This window comes from Argopecten irradians, chromosome 5 (assembly GCF_041381155.1).
Source record: "Argopecten irradians isolate NY chromosome 5, Ai_NY, whole genome shotgun sequence".
Taxonomy (NCBI): Eukaryota; Metazoa; Mollusca; class Bivalvia; order Pectinida; family Pectinidae; genus Argopecten; species Argopecten irradians.
In genome coordinates, this window is record NC_091138.1 from 5,028,103 (window position 1) to 5,042,792 (window position 14,690).

General features: G+C 35.9%; 1 protein-coding gene across 3 annotated transcripts in view; it reads left to right on the plus strand.

Annotated features, from left to right (window-relative positions):
- The first annotated feature begins 418 nt into the window (after positions 1 to 418).
- LOC138322704 (transmembrane channel-like protein 7) overlaps positions 419 to 14,690 on the plus strand; it is a 36,543-nt gene continuing 22,271 nt past the window's right edge. Inside the window, exons 1-8 of one of the 3 annotated variants that reach the window (XM_069266745.1) lie at positions 419 to 653; positions 3,501 to 3,858; positions 8,307 to 8,376; positions 8,525 to 8,606; positions 9,347 to 9,624; positions 10,226 to 10,383; positions 11,798 to 11,945; positions 12,763 to 12,924. In XM_069266745.1, the coding sequence (XP_069122846.1) occupies positions 572 to 653; positions 3,501 to 3,858; positions 8,307 to 8,376; positions 8,525 to 8,606; positions 9,347 to 9,624; positions 10,226 to 10,383; positions 11,798 to 11,945; positions 12,763 to 12,924 (1,338 nt within the window). In that variant the 5' untranslated portion in view covers positions 419 to 571. Of the gene's footprint in view, positions 654 to 3,500; positions 3,859 to 5,471; positions 6,833 to 8,306; positions 8,377 to 8,524; positions 8,607 to 9,346; positions 9,625 to 10,225; positions 10,384 to 11,797; positions 11,946 to 12,762; positions 12,925 to 14,690 lie in introns of those variants that run through there. The other 2 variants (XM_069266746.1, XM_069266744.1) reach the window with 2 other exon arrangements.

The window sequence follows — 14,690 nt, forward strand, 5'->3', positions numbered from 1 at the left end:
TTTAATAGAATAAAAACTAACTTGGCTTGCCATAGATAAGGGAGCATTCTTTATTTGCATGGTAGACTAACTTGAATTTCCGATATCGGAAATACATTTTCTGATATTGAAATTTGTTTTCTAATTTCCGATATGAGAAATAGAATTTGCGATAACGTTCCAGTAGTTCTATCAGAATTAGAATATCCGATATAGAATTTTCGATATCAGAAAGTCTGCGTTTGCACACAAGTGTATTGAATATTCCCAAGAAAGTTCGCAAGCAATGTTTAATATTTGTACATCAGTATGTAAGAATGACGATCACGGTGATCGTGTTCACTTAAATTTCTTCAAATTTTTGTGTTGGTTGGAAAATCGTGCCAAGTCCCTGTGTTATTTAGTGCTTCCTGTTTGAAGAAATGGCGCCAAATGAATATACTCAAAGTGATGACGTCATTAAATGAGGCGACTAATAAGAACTAGCTTCATCATTTATGCATGGAGAAGATAACCTAATAAAAAGGCCTTTGTCTGTGATACGATCGAGTTGGAATCCAGTCTTCGACATCTAGTTGACGCTCAATGCAACATGGAAAATTCGTTACCAAGTAACAGACGATGGAGCTATAGTTTCTCAACGCTTCCGATATATCGTCACATGTCAGCGGCAGGTTAGTTACTGAAACTTTAGCACTATCACAGGTGCCCGGGTTCAATCATATGTTTTATTAAAACCGGGGCACTGTTTCTGTCAGTGGCATATATGTCATTGTGATATAAATACTTTTACTTTCTGTCAAACAAAAAAGAACAGATATATATAGTAAGTTACCCGTTTTTAGTCAAATGCACCCATAGGTATTTAGCACGCTGATAAGTCAAAGTCCCACTATAGACTAATATATAGAGAATAAAAAATATAGTTTTGTATGGTACATGTATTCTCTTTTGGTTGTCCATGTTTTCTAGATGTATTGTGTACAATAATGCAAAGTGAGTTTTAGCAAGTTCGCCCATAGGTACGTGTATTAATTATATGACCCTGGGGTCTCAGGTTTCCCCCTGGCGAAATAGCATTTTAATATCAATATCAGTCCTCGCTGATTCCCTGGGGGACCAGAGGGTCAAAATGACTTGAATTTCAAAAATCTTCTTCTGAGTTCACAGGTTAAATGGAAGCAAATACTCTCCATAGATTAAAAAGTCAAATTTATAAAATCACTTACTGACTTCAAGGCCAGTATATAGTGTCTTTGTTTCATTCCATATCCGAACTCAGGTGACTGTTAAGGCCCATGGGCCTCTTCTTTATTTTTGACTGCCTTACTGTATTTAATGTTTTGTGTTTTGACAGTATACATGTCGACAGAGTTGTCTGGATTTTTGTGTTTTGACAGTATACATACAAAGTTGTCTGTGGTTTGTGTTTTGACAGTATACATACAAAGTTGTCTGTGGTTTGTGTTTTGACAGTATACATACAGAGTTGTCTGGATTTTTGTGTTTTGTCTGTGGTTTGTGTTTTAACAGTTTACATATCTATAGAGTTATCTGGTTTGTGTTTTGACAATATACATACAGAGTTGTCTGTGGTTTGTGTTTTGACAGTATACATACAGAGCTGTCTGTGGTTTGTGTTTTGACAGTTTGCATATAGAGTTGTCTGTGGTTTGTGTTTTGACAGTTTACATACAAAGTTGTCTGTGGTTTGTGTTTTGACAGTTCACACGTAGAGTTGTCTGGATTTTTGTGTTTTGACAGTATATATACAAAGTTGTCTGTGGTTTGTGTTTTGACAGTTTACATACAAAGTTGTATGTGGTTTGTGTTTTGACAGTATACATACCAAGTTGTCTGATTTGTGTTTTGACAGTATACATACAAAGTTGTCTGGTTTTATGTTTTGACAGTTTACATATAGACTTGTCTGGATTTTTGTGTTTTGACAGTTTACATATATAGTTGTATGTGGTTTGTGTTTTGACAGTTTACATACAAAGTTGTATGTGGTTTGTGTTTTGACAGTTTACATATAGAGTTGTCTGATTTGTGTTTTGACAGTATACATACAAAGTTGTCTGGTTTTATGTTTTGACAGTATATATACTAAGTTGTCTGTGGTTTGTGTTTTGACAGTTTACATATAGAGTTGTATGTGGTTTGTGTTTTGACAGTTTACATACAAAGTTTATGTGGTTTGTGTTTTGACAGTTTACATACAAAGTTGTCTGAGGTTTGTGTTTTGACAGTTCACACGTAGAGTTGTCTGGATTTTTGTGTTTTGACAGTATACATACAAAGTTGTCTGTGGTTTGTGTTTTGACAGTTTACATATAGAGTTGTATGTGGTTTGTGTTTTGACAGTTTACATACAAAGTTTATGTGGTTTGTGTTTTGACAGTTTACATACAAAGTTGTCTGTGGTTTGTTTTGACAGTTCACACGTAGAGTTGTATGGATTTTTGTGTTTTGACAGTATACATACCAAGTTGTCTGTGGTTTGTGTTTTGACAGTTTACATATATAGTTGTATGTGGTTTGTGTTTTGACAGTTTACATACAAAGTTGTATGTGGTTTGTGTTTTGACAGTTTACATATAGAGTTGTCTGATTTGTGTTTTGACAGTATACATACAAAGTTGTCTGGTTTTATGTTTTGACAGTATATATACTAAGTTGTATGTGGTTTGTGTTTTGAAAGGATACATACAGATTTGTCTGTGGTTTGTGTTTTGACAGTTTACATACAAAGTTGTATCATGTATGTGGTTTGTGTTTTGACAGTTTACATACAACGTTGTCTGTGGTTTGTGTTTTGACAGTTCACATATAGAGTTGTCTGGTTTGTGTTTTGACAGTTTACATATAGAGTTGTCTGGATTTTTGTGTTGACAGTATACATACAGAGTTGTCTACCCCTACTACAAATATTGATAATAATGTATCTCTTTAGGTAAAGTTGTCTCCCACTTCTTGACACCTTACCTGTTCATACATAATTGTTTGCTCCTTCATGTCTCTTACTGCTTTAATATTTCAGTGAAAGTTGAAGTCAAATACCTTTACTGATGTTAATTAATATAGATGTTTCATTAAGTTAATAAGTTCATAAGTTAAGAGTTGTCTGCTCTTGTTGTTAAAGCTGCATCATTTATTTTGTCTATGATAGTTGTTTTCTGTTTATCATTGTAATGTAGTGATACTTTTGTTACTGCAAAAAGTAATTATTACTTTTGCCTTACCTTTCCTTCAGGGGGGCTGAGGTAGCCGAGTGGTTATTTAAGATGTCTCGACATATTACCACGAGCCCTCCACCTCTGGGTTGCGAGTTCAAATCCCATGTAAGGCAGTTGCCAGTATGTTGCCAAGTACTGGTTGTTGGTTTTTCTCCAGGTACTCTGTCTTTACTCCACCATTAACCCTGGCACATCCTCATATAACCCTGGCTGTTTGTAGGAGGTTTAAACTAACAAAAACCCAAAACACCTTTCCTTGAAGTGATTTTTTTTCATGAACAGAATTATCACCCCTTCCTGCTAGTGATGCCAATATCAGCCTACAGAGGAGGCGAGAGAGTCGGGCAGCCATCATGGCACAGTTACCCAGTGCCCAGGCTTACACCTCAATGACCGGTATGGTACTTGGTCGACAGATAGCTGACCTGCCACGTCGTAAAAGTTCCTTGATGCAACGAAGGAGATCTTCTATTTATCCTCTAAATATTTTTGAAGCAGAAGAAGAAAAGTTGAGTTTTGCCCGTAAACAATCAAGGTCAATGAGTTTGACGGAGGATATAACAAACGAGGAAGAGCAATGGCAACGCAGACAGAGCATCAAGTCGATGGCAGCTTCGATACAGGTGAAGAAATTTGTCCGGTAAGTTAAAATTATTGATTTATGTTGATGGAGTCTATCATCAGTCAGGTAGTTTAAGAGTTCTGAAAACAAAGCATGGTGTGTTTAATTTGTTTATTCTGTATCGTTCTGTTGGGCATTTGTTTTGTCTGCTTCTTCTCGAGAACAAAGAATAGATAGCTGCAGGAGACAGAAGCTTTGGATTTGTTGAAATTTGAATATTTATTATGATGAAAGTTTTTAGTACATATATAGGAGTTTTGGGAGATCCCAAGCAGTGTTTTCATTTTTGAAAACCGATGATGGTATAAAGCAATTGGTATAAATGGGTTTTGAGAAATACCCAATATAATTGTGAAACTGTTGTGCATTGAGTGGATTTCTGTAATGGTCTCATGCTTCAATCAGCGCTTGTTTTTTTATGTGATATAAAGACATTAATACATTGTCTCAAAAAGTTTGACATTACTGTAAGAATTAATTAATTACTGTATCATTAATACAATGACATTACTGTATCAAAACATATTGTTATATATTTATTCTAGCGATCTTAAAACTTGAATCTAACTGGGTTTTTTTAGCTCACTTGACCCGAAGGGCCAGTGAGCTTATGTCATGGCGTGGCGTCTGTTGTCCATCCGTCAACATTTTCTTTAAAACGCTATTAGTCATAAGAGTTCTGCGTGGATTCTAACCAAATTTGGCCAGAAGCATCCTTGAGGGAAGGTGAACAGAGTTTGTATAAATTTTGTCTCTGAAATCCTTGGGGAAGGAGGGGCAGGGCCCAATAGGGGAAATAGAGGTAAATCCTTTAAATCGCTACTAGTCATAGAGTTCTACATACATTTTAACCAAATTTAGCCAGAAACATCCTTGGGGGAAGGGGAACAGAGTTTGTATTAATTTTGGCTCAAACCCCCTGAAGCAGAAAGAGTGGGGCTCAATAAGGAAATTGGAGTTAACTCTTTAACGTACTTCAGAAATAAACAATGATCCTGTATTCAGAACATTACTTACCATTACAAACCAGGTGAGAGATATAGACCCTCTGGGCCTCTTGTTTTGAATATGGCTTTGGACAGGACAAGATAAGTAAATGTTTGACGAAAGCAGAAAGAACTTAACAAGTGATTGAATTTAAATTTCATTGTTAAAATAACAATTGAAATTGACTTGCAGCACTGGTCAACATTTTTAGAGACACAAAACAAATGGTTTGTGTTCTAAAACTTTTATGATTGAAACTTGTTGATGTGACTTTTTACTGCTTTAATTTTAATTTGATTTTATTTCTGTGATCTTTATATATATAGAAAATCGTCGTTGTGATACTGATCTCATTGTATGTATGATAGCCACATTGTGTTAAAGATAATGTCCTCTTATCATAGTACAGGTGTATACAGTCACCAGGTACATAATTCAGATCGACTAGTTTTTATCCAGGAAGTACTTTAACCCAACTAGCAAAGCTTGGACTGAGAAACAAACATGTTAGTTCAATTTATATGATAATTTGACAGGAGAACAATTTGAAAAAATATCAATTGAAATTTGAGATCTGTGAGAAGCATGATTTTTTATGCATTGTTATCTCGATGATTAGGAAATGAAATATTTTATCTAAACATCTAGTACAGTTGAATTTATTTATTGTGTCTGTCTCGGATAAGGCTGTCGTAAATCTGCTTTTTACCTGTCAGACCAATGATTGGCTGAATGTGTTATCACCTTGTTCAAAAATCTCCAGCTGGTCGATACTGTGAGGTAATATTTGTATTAAGTTAGAGGTGCTGATAATTTCTGTAAACATTTAACTACCAGTGCAACTGCTTTACACGGAAGGATATGTCTTTGCTTTAATCAAGAAAAGAAAAAAATAGTGGTCGCCATAGAATGATGTTCCTTTTCCTAATGATTCATTGATTTGTTGGATTTCATAGCCAAAATAATTGTCACAGTAGTCTGAAGAAATGGCATTTTACCATGGAAACAAGTATCCTGAACATCAAGGTGACTCCAACAGCAGTTGGTATGATGCAGACATAAACCGAAAACATGACTTTCACTCTAGCAGTTTAGAACAACAATCTGAAAGCTCCTATTCAGGACATTATAATGAGGGGCATTGGAAAAGGACACAAGGCGATAGATTCCATGAGGGAATTCCAATGAACAAAATGTATACCCCAGATTATCATAGAAAACACAACAAGTCATATTCAGATGATGACAATGGATCTTTCAAAGAAAATTCACCAGAGGACAGATACCCAAGGGGAAGGTCACCAGAGGCCAGATACCAAAGGGGAAGGTCACCAGAGGACAGATCCCCAAGGGGAAGGTCACCAGAGGACAGATACCAAAGGAGAAGGTCACCAGAGGACAGATACTCAAGGGGAAGGTCACCAGAGGACATATTCCCAAGGGGAAGGTCACCAGGGGACAATCACCGAAGGGGAAAGTCACCAGGGGACAATTACCAAAGGGGAAGGTCACCAGAAGACAGATATCAAAGGGGAAGGTCACCAGAAGACAGATACTCAAGGGGAAGGTCACCAGGGAACAATTACCAAAGGGCAAGGTCACCAGAAGACAGATACCCAAGGGGAAGGTCACCAGAGGACAGATACCCAAGGGGAAGGTCACCAGAAGCCTACCAAGAAGATAACCATGAAGGAATAGACAATAAAGGATTTGTAAATTCTGATGATTCTGATCTTCAAACTGAACAAAACAATTTGGATGTAAGATACAGAAGAAGTTTTCGTAACTTAGACTTCTCAGATGGAACAAAAACTAGGATATTTCGAAGAAGAAGTAGAAGAATTCGTGAATCAGTGCATGGTAATGAAGAAAACACAGAGGAAGAGGAAGCAAATGTATACGATTACCTTCCAAGCAATCAGCAGTTAGAAAAGCAAGCACTCCGGGACAAATTAACATTGCTTCGAGAGCAGAAGACATTGCATGGTGTTGTCTCAGTTTACAAGTGAGTACTGATAGATTTCTTAGATTTGTGCTGATAATTCCATGTAGAAAAGCAAATTATCCTATCATGGTCCCTACCAAGTGTTGTTATTTTTTGGTGGATCCGAAATCCAAGATGGTCACAACGACCACCTTGAAGACATATATTTGCATGTGTATAGATCTAGTTTATCAAGATATAATGATATAGTTACTGTATTCGCCGTAATTAGCGACCATCCCTCTATAAGCACCCCTCCCCTTTTCTGGAGAAGGAATTAGGGTTGCATAAATGCCCCATCCCATGAATTTAACAATATTTTATAACATATGTTACCTCTAACATCAACATCGTATCCTATATTACATGAACTTACAAGTCCCATATTACATGAACTTGCAAGTCTTTTACATATTTACATATGCCCCTATAAAGTCAATGGGAGGGGAGTTGCTTTCAAATTAGCGTAATCGCAATGACATATGAATACAAACGCATCTAATTAAATATATGTATTTAACATCAAAACAAAAGATGTGTTCAAGCATTGTAACGGCAATAAACAACAAAATAATGCACTATAAATATGTTATAAATAGTATCTGATTATAAAATCAATAAGTAAAAATAGAATGTCCTAAACTGATCATCGATTGTGATTTTACAACTGATTCCCAACACTTAATTTTGGTTCACTAATAAGGGCCCACTTTGTAAAAATAAATTAAGAACCCTGGGCAGTAATTACGGCAAATATGTTAAATGTTGCTATAAAGAGTGCACTAGAGATAGATATTGATTTATTACAGATGTGGTAAACTTGTTTGGATACAGAAATATTTGTCTGATATGATTTACGATAATCAATACTTAACACATTGTTGAAAAAATTTACTTCCTCTTTGAAGAAAATGATTAATGAGTACTCTATATCCTTATCTATACTGTACTAAAAACTGGTATAAACTTCTACAGATTAGTCAAGACAAATCACCTGATAACCTCTTAATAATACTGTTAATGTAGAAATTAATTTGAGGGGGTTGGGGAATTTTTTACTTAAGTAAATTGATACAACATGTAATATGATATGGCTGCAATTAACTGCCTTGCAGTTATAGTATGTTGCATAATCACATATTGGTATATTGGTGTTTGCTGATGTAACATGTTTATTGAAAATCATCAATTGCAGAAACAACTTTATAATGCATCTGTCAATCCTATCTGCATCGTTTTATCTTTGGTCTAAATTTTTACAACGCTTACGCTATTAGTCACTGGAGCTTTGTGACAGGTTAACCAATGTAAGTCATATAGCAGAAGTAAGTCGTGGTGACTTACATTTGACCTATACCATATATCAAAGAAAAACACTAGATACTGTATGGTTCAATTGTTTGGTTCACTTATGTGAGACAAATTTACATAGGTTTTAACTTTTTCATTTGTTTTACTTGAAAGATGACTCTAAAGAACATTATTTTCCATTCAGAGATCAGATAGTCGGAGAACCAGTGGCAAAAACCAAGGGGTTAAAATCCTGGCACCATAGACAAAAGCAGGTAATAATCCTACTTTTAAGTTAGTTCTGAATGGTAAAGATTCTGTTACAGCACAGTGATTTTAACTTTTAATGGTTCTGTATACACTATAACAAATTTAATGATGACAGATTTTACTTTACCTCATTTTATCATTTTATGTGGTCAGTCATGGCAAAGATTCAAGCTGCAGGCAAAGAGCTGGATCTACCAACTGGAGCCCTGGGCTGGAGCACTGAAGGAAGTAGAAGGCATGTATGAGAGTCACTAAACAGAGTTGTCTCCCTTCTTTTAAAGTTATATTTCTTGTAGTTTTTCACCAACACAAACTATCATAAAACATACAATGTGTGAATATGGATGCTTATATATGATGGTTCAGATCCATAAAAGCATCAATATACTATCGACATCGTGGTAAATGTTGCATGAAATGTCACACGTTTTGAAATAACCGCTGCAGTCAACGCTATGTTTCAAGCTTTCGGGTAATATCAGAAAACGGAATTGCGTCATGTAACAGACGTATGAGTCGTATCACATGGCCAATATCGATAATGCGCGTACAGATTGGAACAGTTAGGAGACTTCTGAGCTGTTTTTAAATGTATACATGTTAAAAATCAATATTTAAATTTAATTGTTTCGTAACAATGTAAATACAAACTTTACAAAAGTTTGTAAATATGGAAAGTTTAAAACAGAGACAAATATATAGAACATTTTATATGCTTTTTCTATGCCAAACATACAGAAAATCACAGTGACAGACCATACGACTTTAAATATCTGAATCATTATTGTAGTAATTTATAAAAAAAAAATTGTGCATGCAGTTTTAACAGATGAAGCAGGAAAATTTATAGTATTGATTTGTTTTCTTTTCAGTTTGAATTTTAAAAAAAATCTTATAATTATAGGTCACATATTCTATGTAAGACTTTTCAAACCCTGTAGAAAACATAATTGTACAATATTGGTTGACTTACAGGACAATTTGGCACAGCCATCATGGGGTATTTCCGGTTTGTCCGCTGGCTCATGTTCCTGAACCTTTACATCTGCTTGGTGAACATTTGCCTGACCCTGGTGCCCTACTTTGCCCTTTACGACTCCCCCAAGTCTTTCTCGGACTCATTGCTAGGACAAAACGTGACCGTCTTACAGGTAGAGGCTGACAACTGTACCAAGAGTTACCAGGAGGAACTTACTGCCACCCGTGATGCTAACGATCCTCTGGGAATCGTCCTACACTCACTACAAGGAACGGTGAGTGTTTGGTAGTGCGGGTAGGGTTTGTAGTTTAAATAAAGCCACAGAACTACTATTTTGTTATCTAAATAAAGGGGCCATGGTGGTCGAAAGGTTAACATGTCCCAACATATTACTACAAGCCCTCCACCTCTGATATATAGGTTCGAATCCGATCTGGGGCAGTTGCCAGGCTCTGAATGCTGGTCACTGGTTTTTCTCCATGTACTCAGGCATCCCTCCACAAACAAAGCTGCACATCCTTATGTAAACATGGCTGTTAATAAGATTTTAAACTAATACGTGTAAAACCAAAAACCCCTATCTAAATAAATGAATTTTCTTCCTAAATTAAAGGATCATATAGGGTGAAAAGGGTGTCAAATTGGTTCATTCTAATTGTAAAATACTTCTGAAAATTGTCTTGGAAGTTGACATAGGGAGTTGAAGGAGATACTTTGAGTCATACTAGATAGAAGCTTTGATAACTTCATATACTACATACTTTGTATATATAAAGAGAAAAATGAAATAATAAGGAAAAATCTGTCACTTCATAAGCCTTAGGGTGATTTTACAATAATTTTTGATAAAAAATTGCCTGATATCTCTTTGTCAGGGTTGGATGGAGGACACAGTGTTATTCTATGGAGCATTCTTTAACAAGACTTACCAGAGTCCTATAAAAGGGAACAAAGAGACGTACCATATGGGGCTGTCGTATCTCCTGGCAACTGGCGTGTCCTTCATTATCAGTTTCTTTGTCATCGTCAAGAAGTAAGTTAATCCTCAAACATGGCTAACTGGACTAACATATGCCTTAATCAGATTCTTCATATTGAAGCTGATGGCCGTATTGTGTCTTAAAGTTATTAGTAAGATTTCAAAATTTCTTATTTTGGAAGAAGCCAGCTGCATTTACGTAGTTTGCCAGACAATTGATTGAGAATGAATGGTGCTGAACTCATAGGTATAACAAGAAGCAAAAAGATGTACAGTGTAACTTCCCGAAACCGAACCTTCTCAAAACCGATCACCTCTAGAAACCGAACACGGATGTCATGTACGGAATGAATTCCTCTTTATTAATAGTAAATAAAACTTCCCAAAATTGATCCCTCCCAATTCCGAATACGAATCAATTTTGAGATTGGAATTGTCAAATGTACACTTCTGAAAACCTTACCTGAGCGAGGAATTGTCAAATGTAACACTTCTGAAAACCTTACCTGAGTGACACCGATAGCTTGCATTGCGTTCTGATCAACCGACCGTGAAATACACACGTACCGTTATCCATAGTTGTCACATGCCATGTCCTGGGGCATGTACTAAGGTTGTGTAGGTTATAGGTGTATGTACACGGTAATTATACCTGAGATGGTGGTGTAATTGTTTAATCATGTCTATTGTTTAGATATTTAATGAAAGTCTACCACATGCATACAATTTGTTTACTGTAGGAAAACAAGCAGAGCTAGTAATGAGAATGTTTTTTATACACGGGTTATTTATTTAGTTGTCGGATAACGTAAATTATCTGTATGAAGAAGCTAAAGCCATGTATTGTTTTAGAAAATGACCATGTCATGTAATGACCGCATCCACTGATCATCGTGTAATTAGACCATATTTAGTTTGATTCTTGATGTAACAGAAGCGATCAGCCATATGTAGGTTATTAAGTGCAAACGAGAATATCCCCAAGAACATTCACGCAACTAACGATGTTTATAAGCGGTAACAAAGTCAAGATTGTTGTAATCCATTCCTTTTAAACATATGATTCACTCTTTGTGATAACATTCACATTAACAATTATAACGAACACTAGGCATACGGGCATTACAGTATAATGTAGAAAACGACTTATGATCGATTAAATGCAGATCGTATAAATCAATATTTGTTTCACTTCTCCAAATCGAAGCCACTCTAAACAGGACAAAATTCTATGCACCGACTATGTTCAGTTTGGGAAAGTTCCACTGTAATAATTGCTGTACATTGAATAAGCATGAATTTCAAAAACGTTGCTTACTTACCTCATTCTTTTTTATCATTCATAATTTATAATTCATGAACAACAGGCAAGTATTTGAATAAACATCTAACTTCATTGTTGTGCCACATATACTTTAATTTAAATTTCTACTGAAGAGAAACTACTTAAAGCGATTTTATTTACTAGCTCCTCCAAGGGACTGAAGGACACAGCAGTGATCCACGGAGCCACCATGGCCATGTACTCCAACAAGGTACTGACAGGCTGGGATTTCTGTATATCTCAGGCAAAGGCGGCTAAAACCAAGCACAGCAACATCAGTGGGGAACTCAAGGTATGGCACTCTGGACTCAGTATTTATAGTACCATAACATTCTATATGATACTGGGGGTTGATTGGTAACTACATGTACAGTATTGAAGTTGGTCATAATGTTTTCAATCATTTCTGAAGATTCACCTGACCTTATAGCTGTTAAATCATGAATGTCTATATAAACATTCATGATTTATACATGTAGTTATATACTGGTAATAGTGTAACTGGAAAGGAGAAAATGAAGCGGCCAGACCGGGATTTAAAGCCAGGACCCTCTGAACACTAGCCGAGTGCTCTACCGATAGCTCCGATAGCTACTGTTGTAGCGGAAAAAGTATCACCTTCTGACTGACTTTTCCAAGGTGATATCTTTTCCGCTACAACAGTAGCTACTCTACCGACTGAGCTACTTGGCCCCAGGATCACGAAACAGACTTAGTCTAAAACAACTTTAAATTTAGACTTAACCAATCACAAATGACTTTACAAAACATTAAGTCATATCTGATTGGCTCTGCTAAACCTTAAGTCTAAGACTGTTTCATTATCCTGGGGCTTGGTCACTGATGATAGACCCAGTCCGATCCTTCTACAATAGTATAATATCTGACTGGGTTCATAACATATCTGTCAAATGGATTTGTATCAGTTCTTGGAGCTTTATTGTAATCATCTTGCAATGCAACAATCTTTCAAAGCAAAAGTGATATTTTTCAAAGCAAAAGAGAAATTGTTGCATCGGAATGTGATTAAGGTAAAATTCTCAAAGCCTAAATCTGGTACAATGTAAATTGTTCTGGTATATCTTCAGTTGTTGTTTATTTTCTTACAGAAAGACTTGGAAATCCAGCGGTTTATGTGGAAAAAGGAAAGTCGAACAACAAAGGACAAAGTCAAGTTGTATCTTTTACGAACGGTCATCAACATACTGATGTGTTTTCTGCTCGGAGGATCCTTGTACCTGATCTATTTGTCCTTCTCCCAGCTCCTCACAGTAAGTCACCATCACCTGAATGTTGTAGTTAAATGTTACAATGTGTGTGGTATACTGTATTCAGGTTGTCTGTCTGTCTATAGACACCATGCATGATTGACTGACTTGTACTGACTACTCCTAAACTACTAGAGGGATTTCAACTAAATTGGGGGCAAGAATCCTGATACAGTGTAGATGTGCATAATCTATCTATAACGGGACAAGATATTGCCAACTTTTTAGGTCATGGTGACCTATTGCGATAGTCTTTTGTCTGTCGCCGTACATTGTCTGTTGTGCGACGTCAGTTAACATTTCCTTTTAAATGCGATAACTAGAGTAAATATGTACCGCGCTTAATGAAATTTTGTATGTAGAATAACATTGGAAAGATCTCGGATGAGTTCGAAAATCAGCTTGATTCGACAATAATTTTTGGAGGTTTTGCACTTTGCCCATTGTATATATTACTAACGTCATGTTACCCAAATTGGCACGCTACCCAAAATGGCACACTTTTTGATAATATTGCTTCCGTTTTAATTCTCTTTGGAAATTTTCTTTCAGCTGTTGCTATAATTATTCCCTGATCATCATGAAATACTTTAATGGTGATATTTCCACATGACCATAGCTAGGAGGGATTTTGTTCAGCTATAAACTTGATAAAATACCTAAAATCAAGTGTTACGGTAAATATTACCCCGTGTGATGACTCTAGTTTTCCACTTTTCGCTCAATAGTCTGCTCTAAAAAGTGTGGAAATGGTATAAACTATGTCTAGAACACAAATTTAATCAATTTAGTTGTCAGTTACTTGGTAGTTTCATAGTTCAGAGCTGTTTTATCCTCAGTAAATGTTGATTTTCTAGTATGGAGATTTTTCATCTGCGATAATGTGCGCATGCGAAATGAAACAAAGGTGCGCTCGAATAGCACTTATACATCCAAGAGTTACTTCCCTTATGCCATTTATATGTTTATTAACAGTAAAACACACACAAAGCTTAAAAGTGCAAAATATGCTTAAATATTGTCGTAAAAAATATGTAAGAAAGGTAAGTGATAACCATAAAGATGAAATTTTACCTGCATAATGACTACATTGATTTTCACGTAAATCATCCAAATAATACATATGGAGAAAAGTGTTCAATGGCATCAATTGTTAATTTTTGTATTGTAGTTTCAATATAAGTCAAATCATATTTGAAATATCCCGATATTTTTCTATGCTCACTGTTTTTACCTGGGTGTGCCAATCTGGGTACCCACACCTGGTTGATAGCAGGTGCGTTCCAGACCTGTATCCAAGGATGCTATTTATGGAAACACGTGCAGAAAGAATTCCAAACATAAACCAACAGACAGATGATAGGCTCTATTTGTAAGATTGATACAAAAATTGGAATTATATTGCAATCTGAAAAATAGATGCTTAAAAATAAGAAAAATGTGTGCCAATCTGGGTTACATGACGTTAGGTAACGCATACATGAATATATAAGAAAAAAACAAAACAATCTTTCAAAGTCAATCCTACACACTGACAGCTCCAGTTTGCGGCCGCCATTTTTCCCCACTGTAAAATATTCCATCAGCGTGAATGTGGTGCTTTGAAGTCAGCTCATTATATAATCAAGCAGTTCAAATGCTTTTATGATCCGACAAACATAATCTTCATCTGGCAGAAGCTCAGTGCTATTGCTCTTTATTTGCAAGCCTTCAAGTGATAGGCCACCTTCCAATATAATCAGCAGGCCAAAAACGGAATACATGTTACA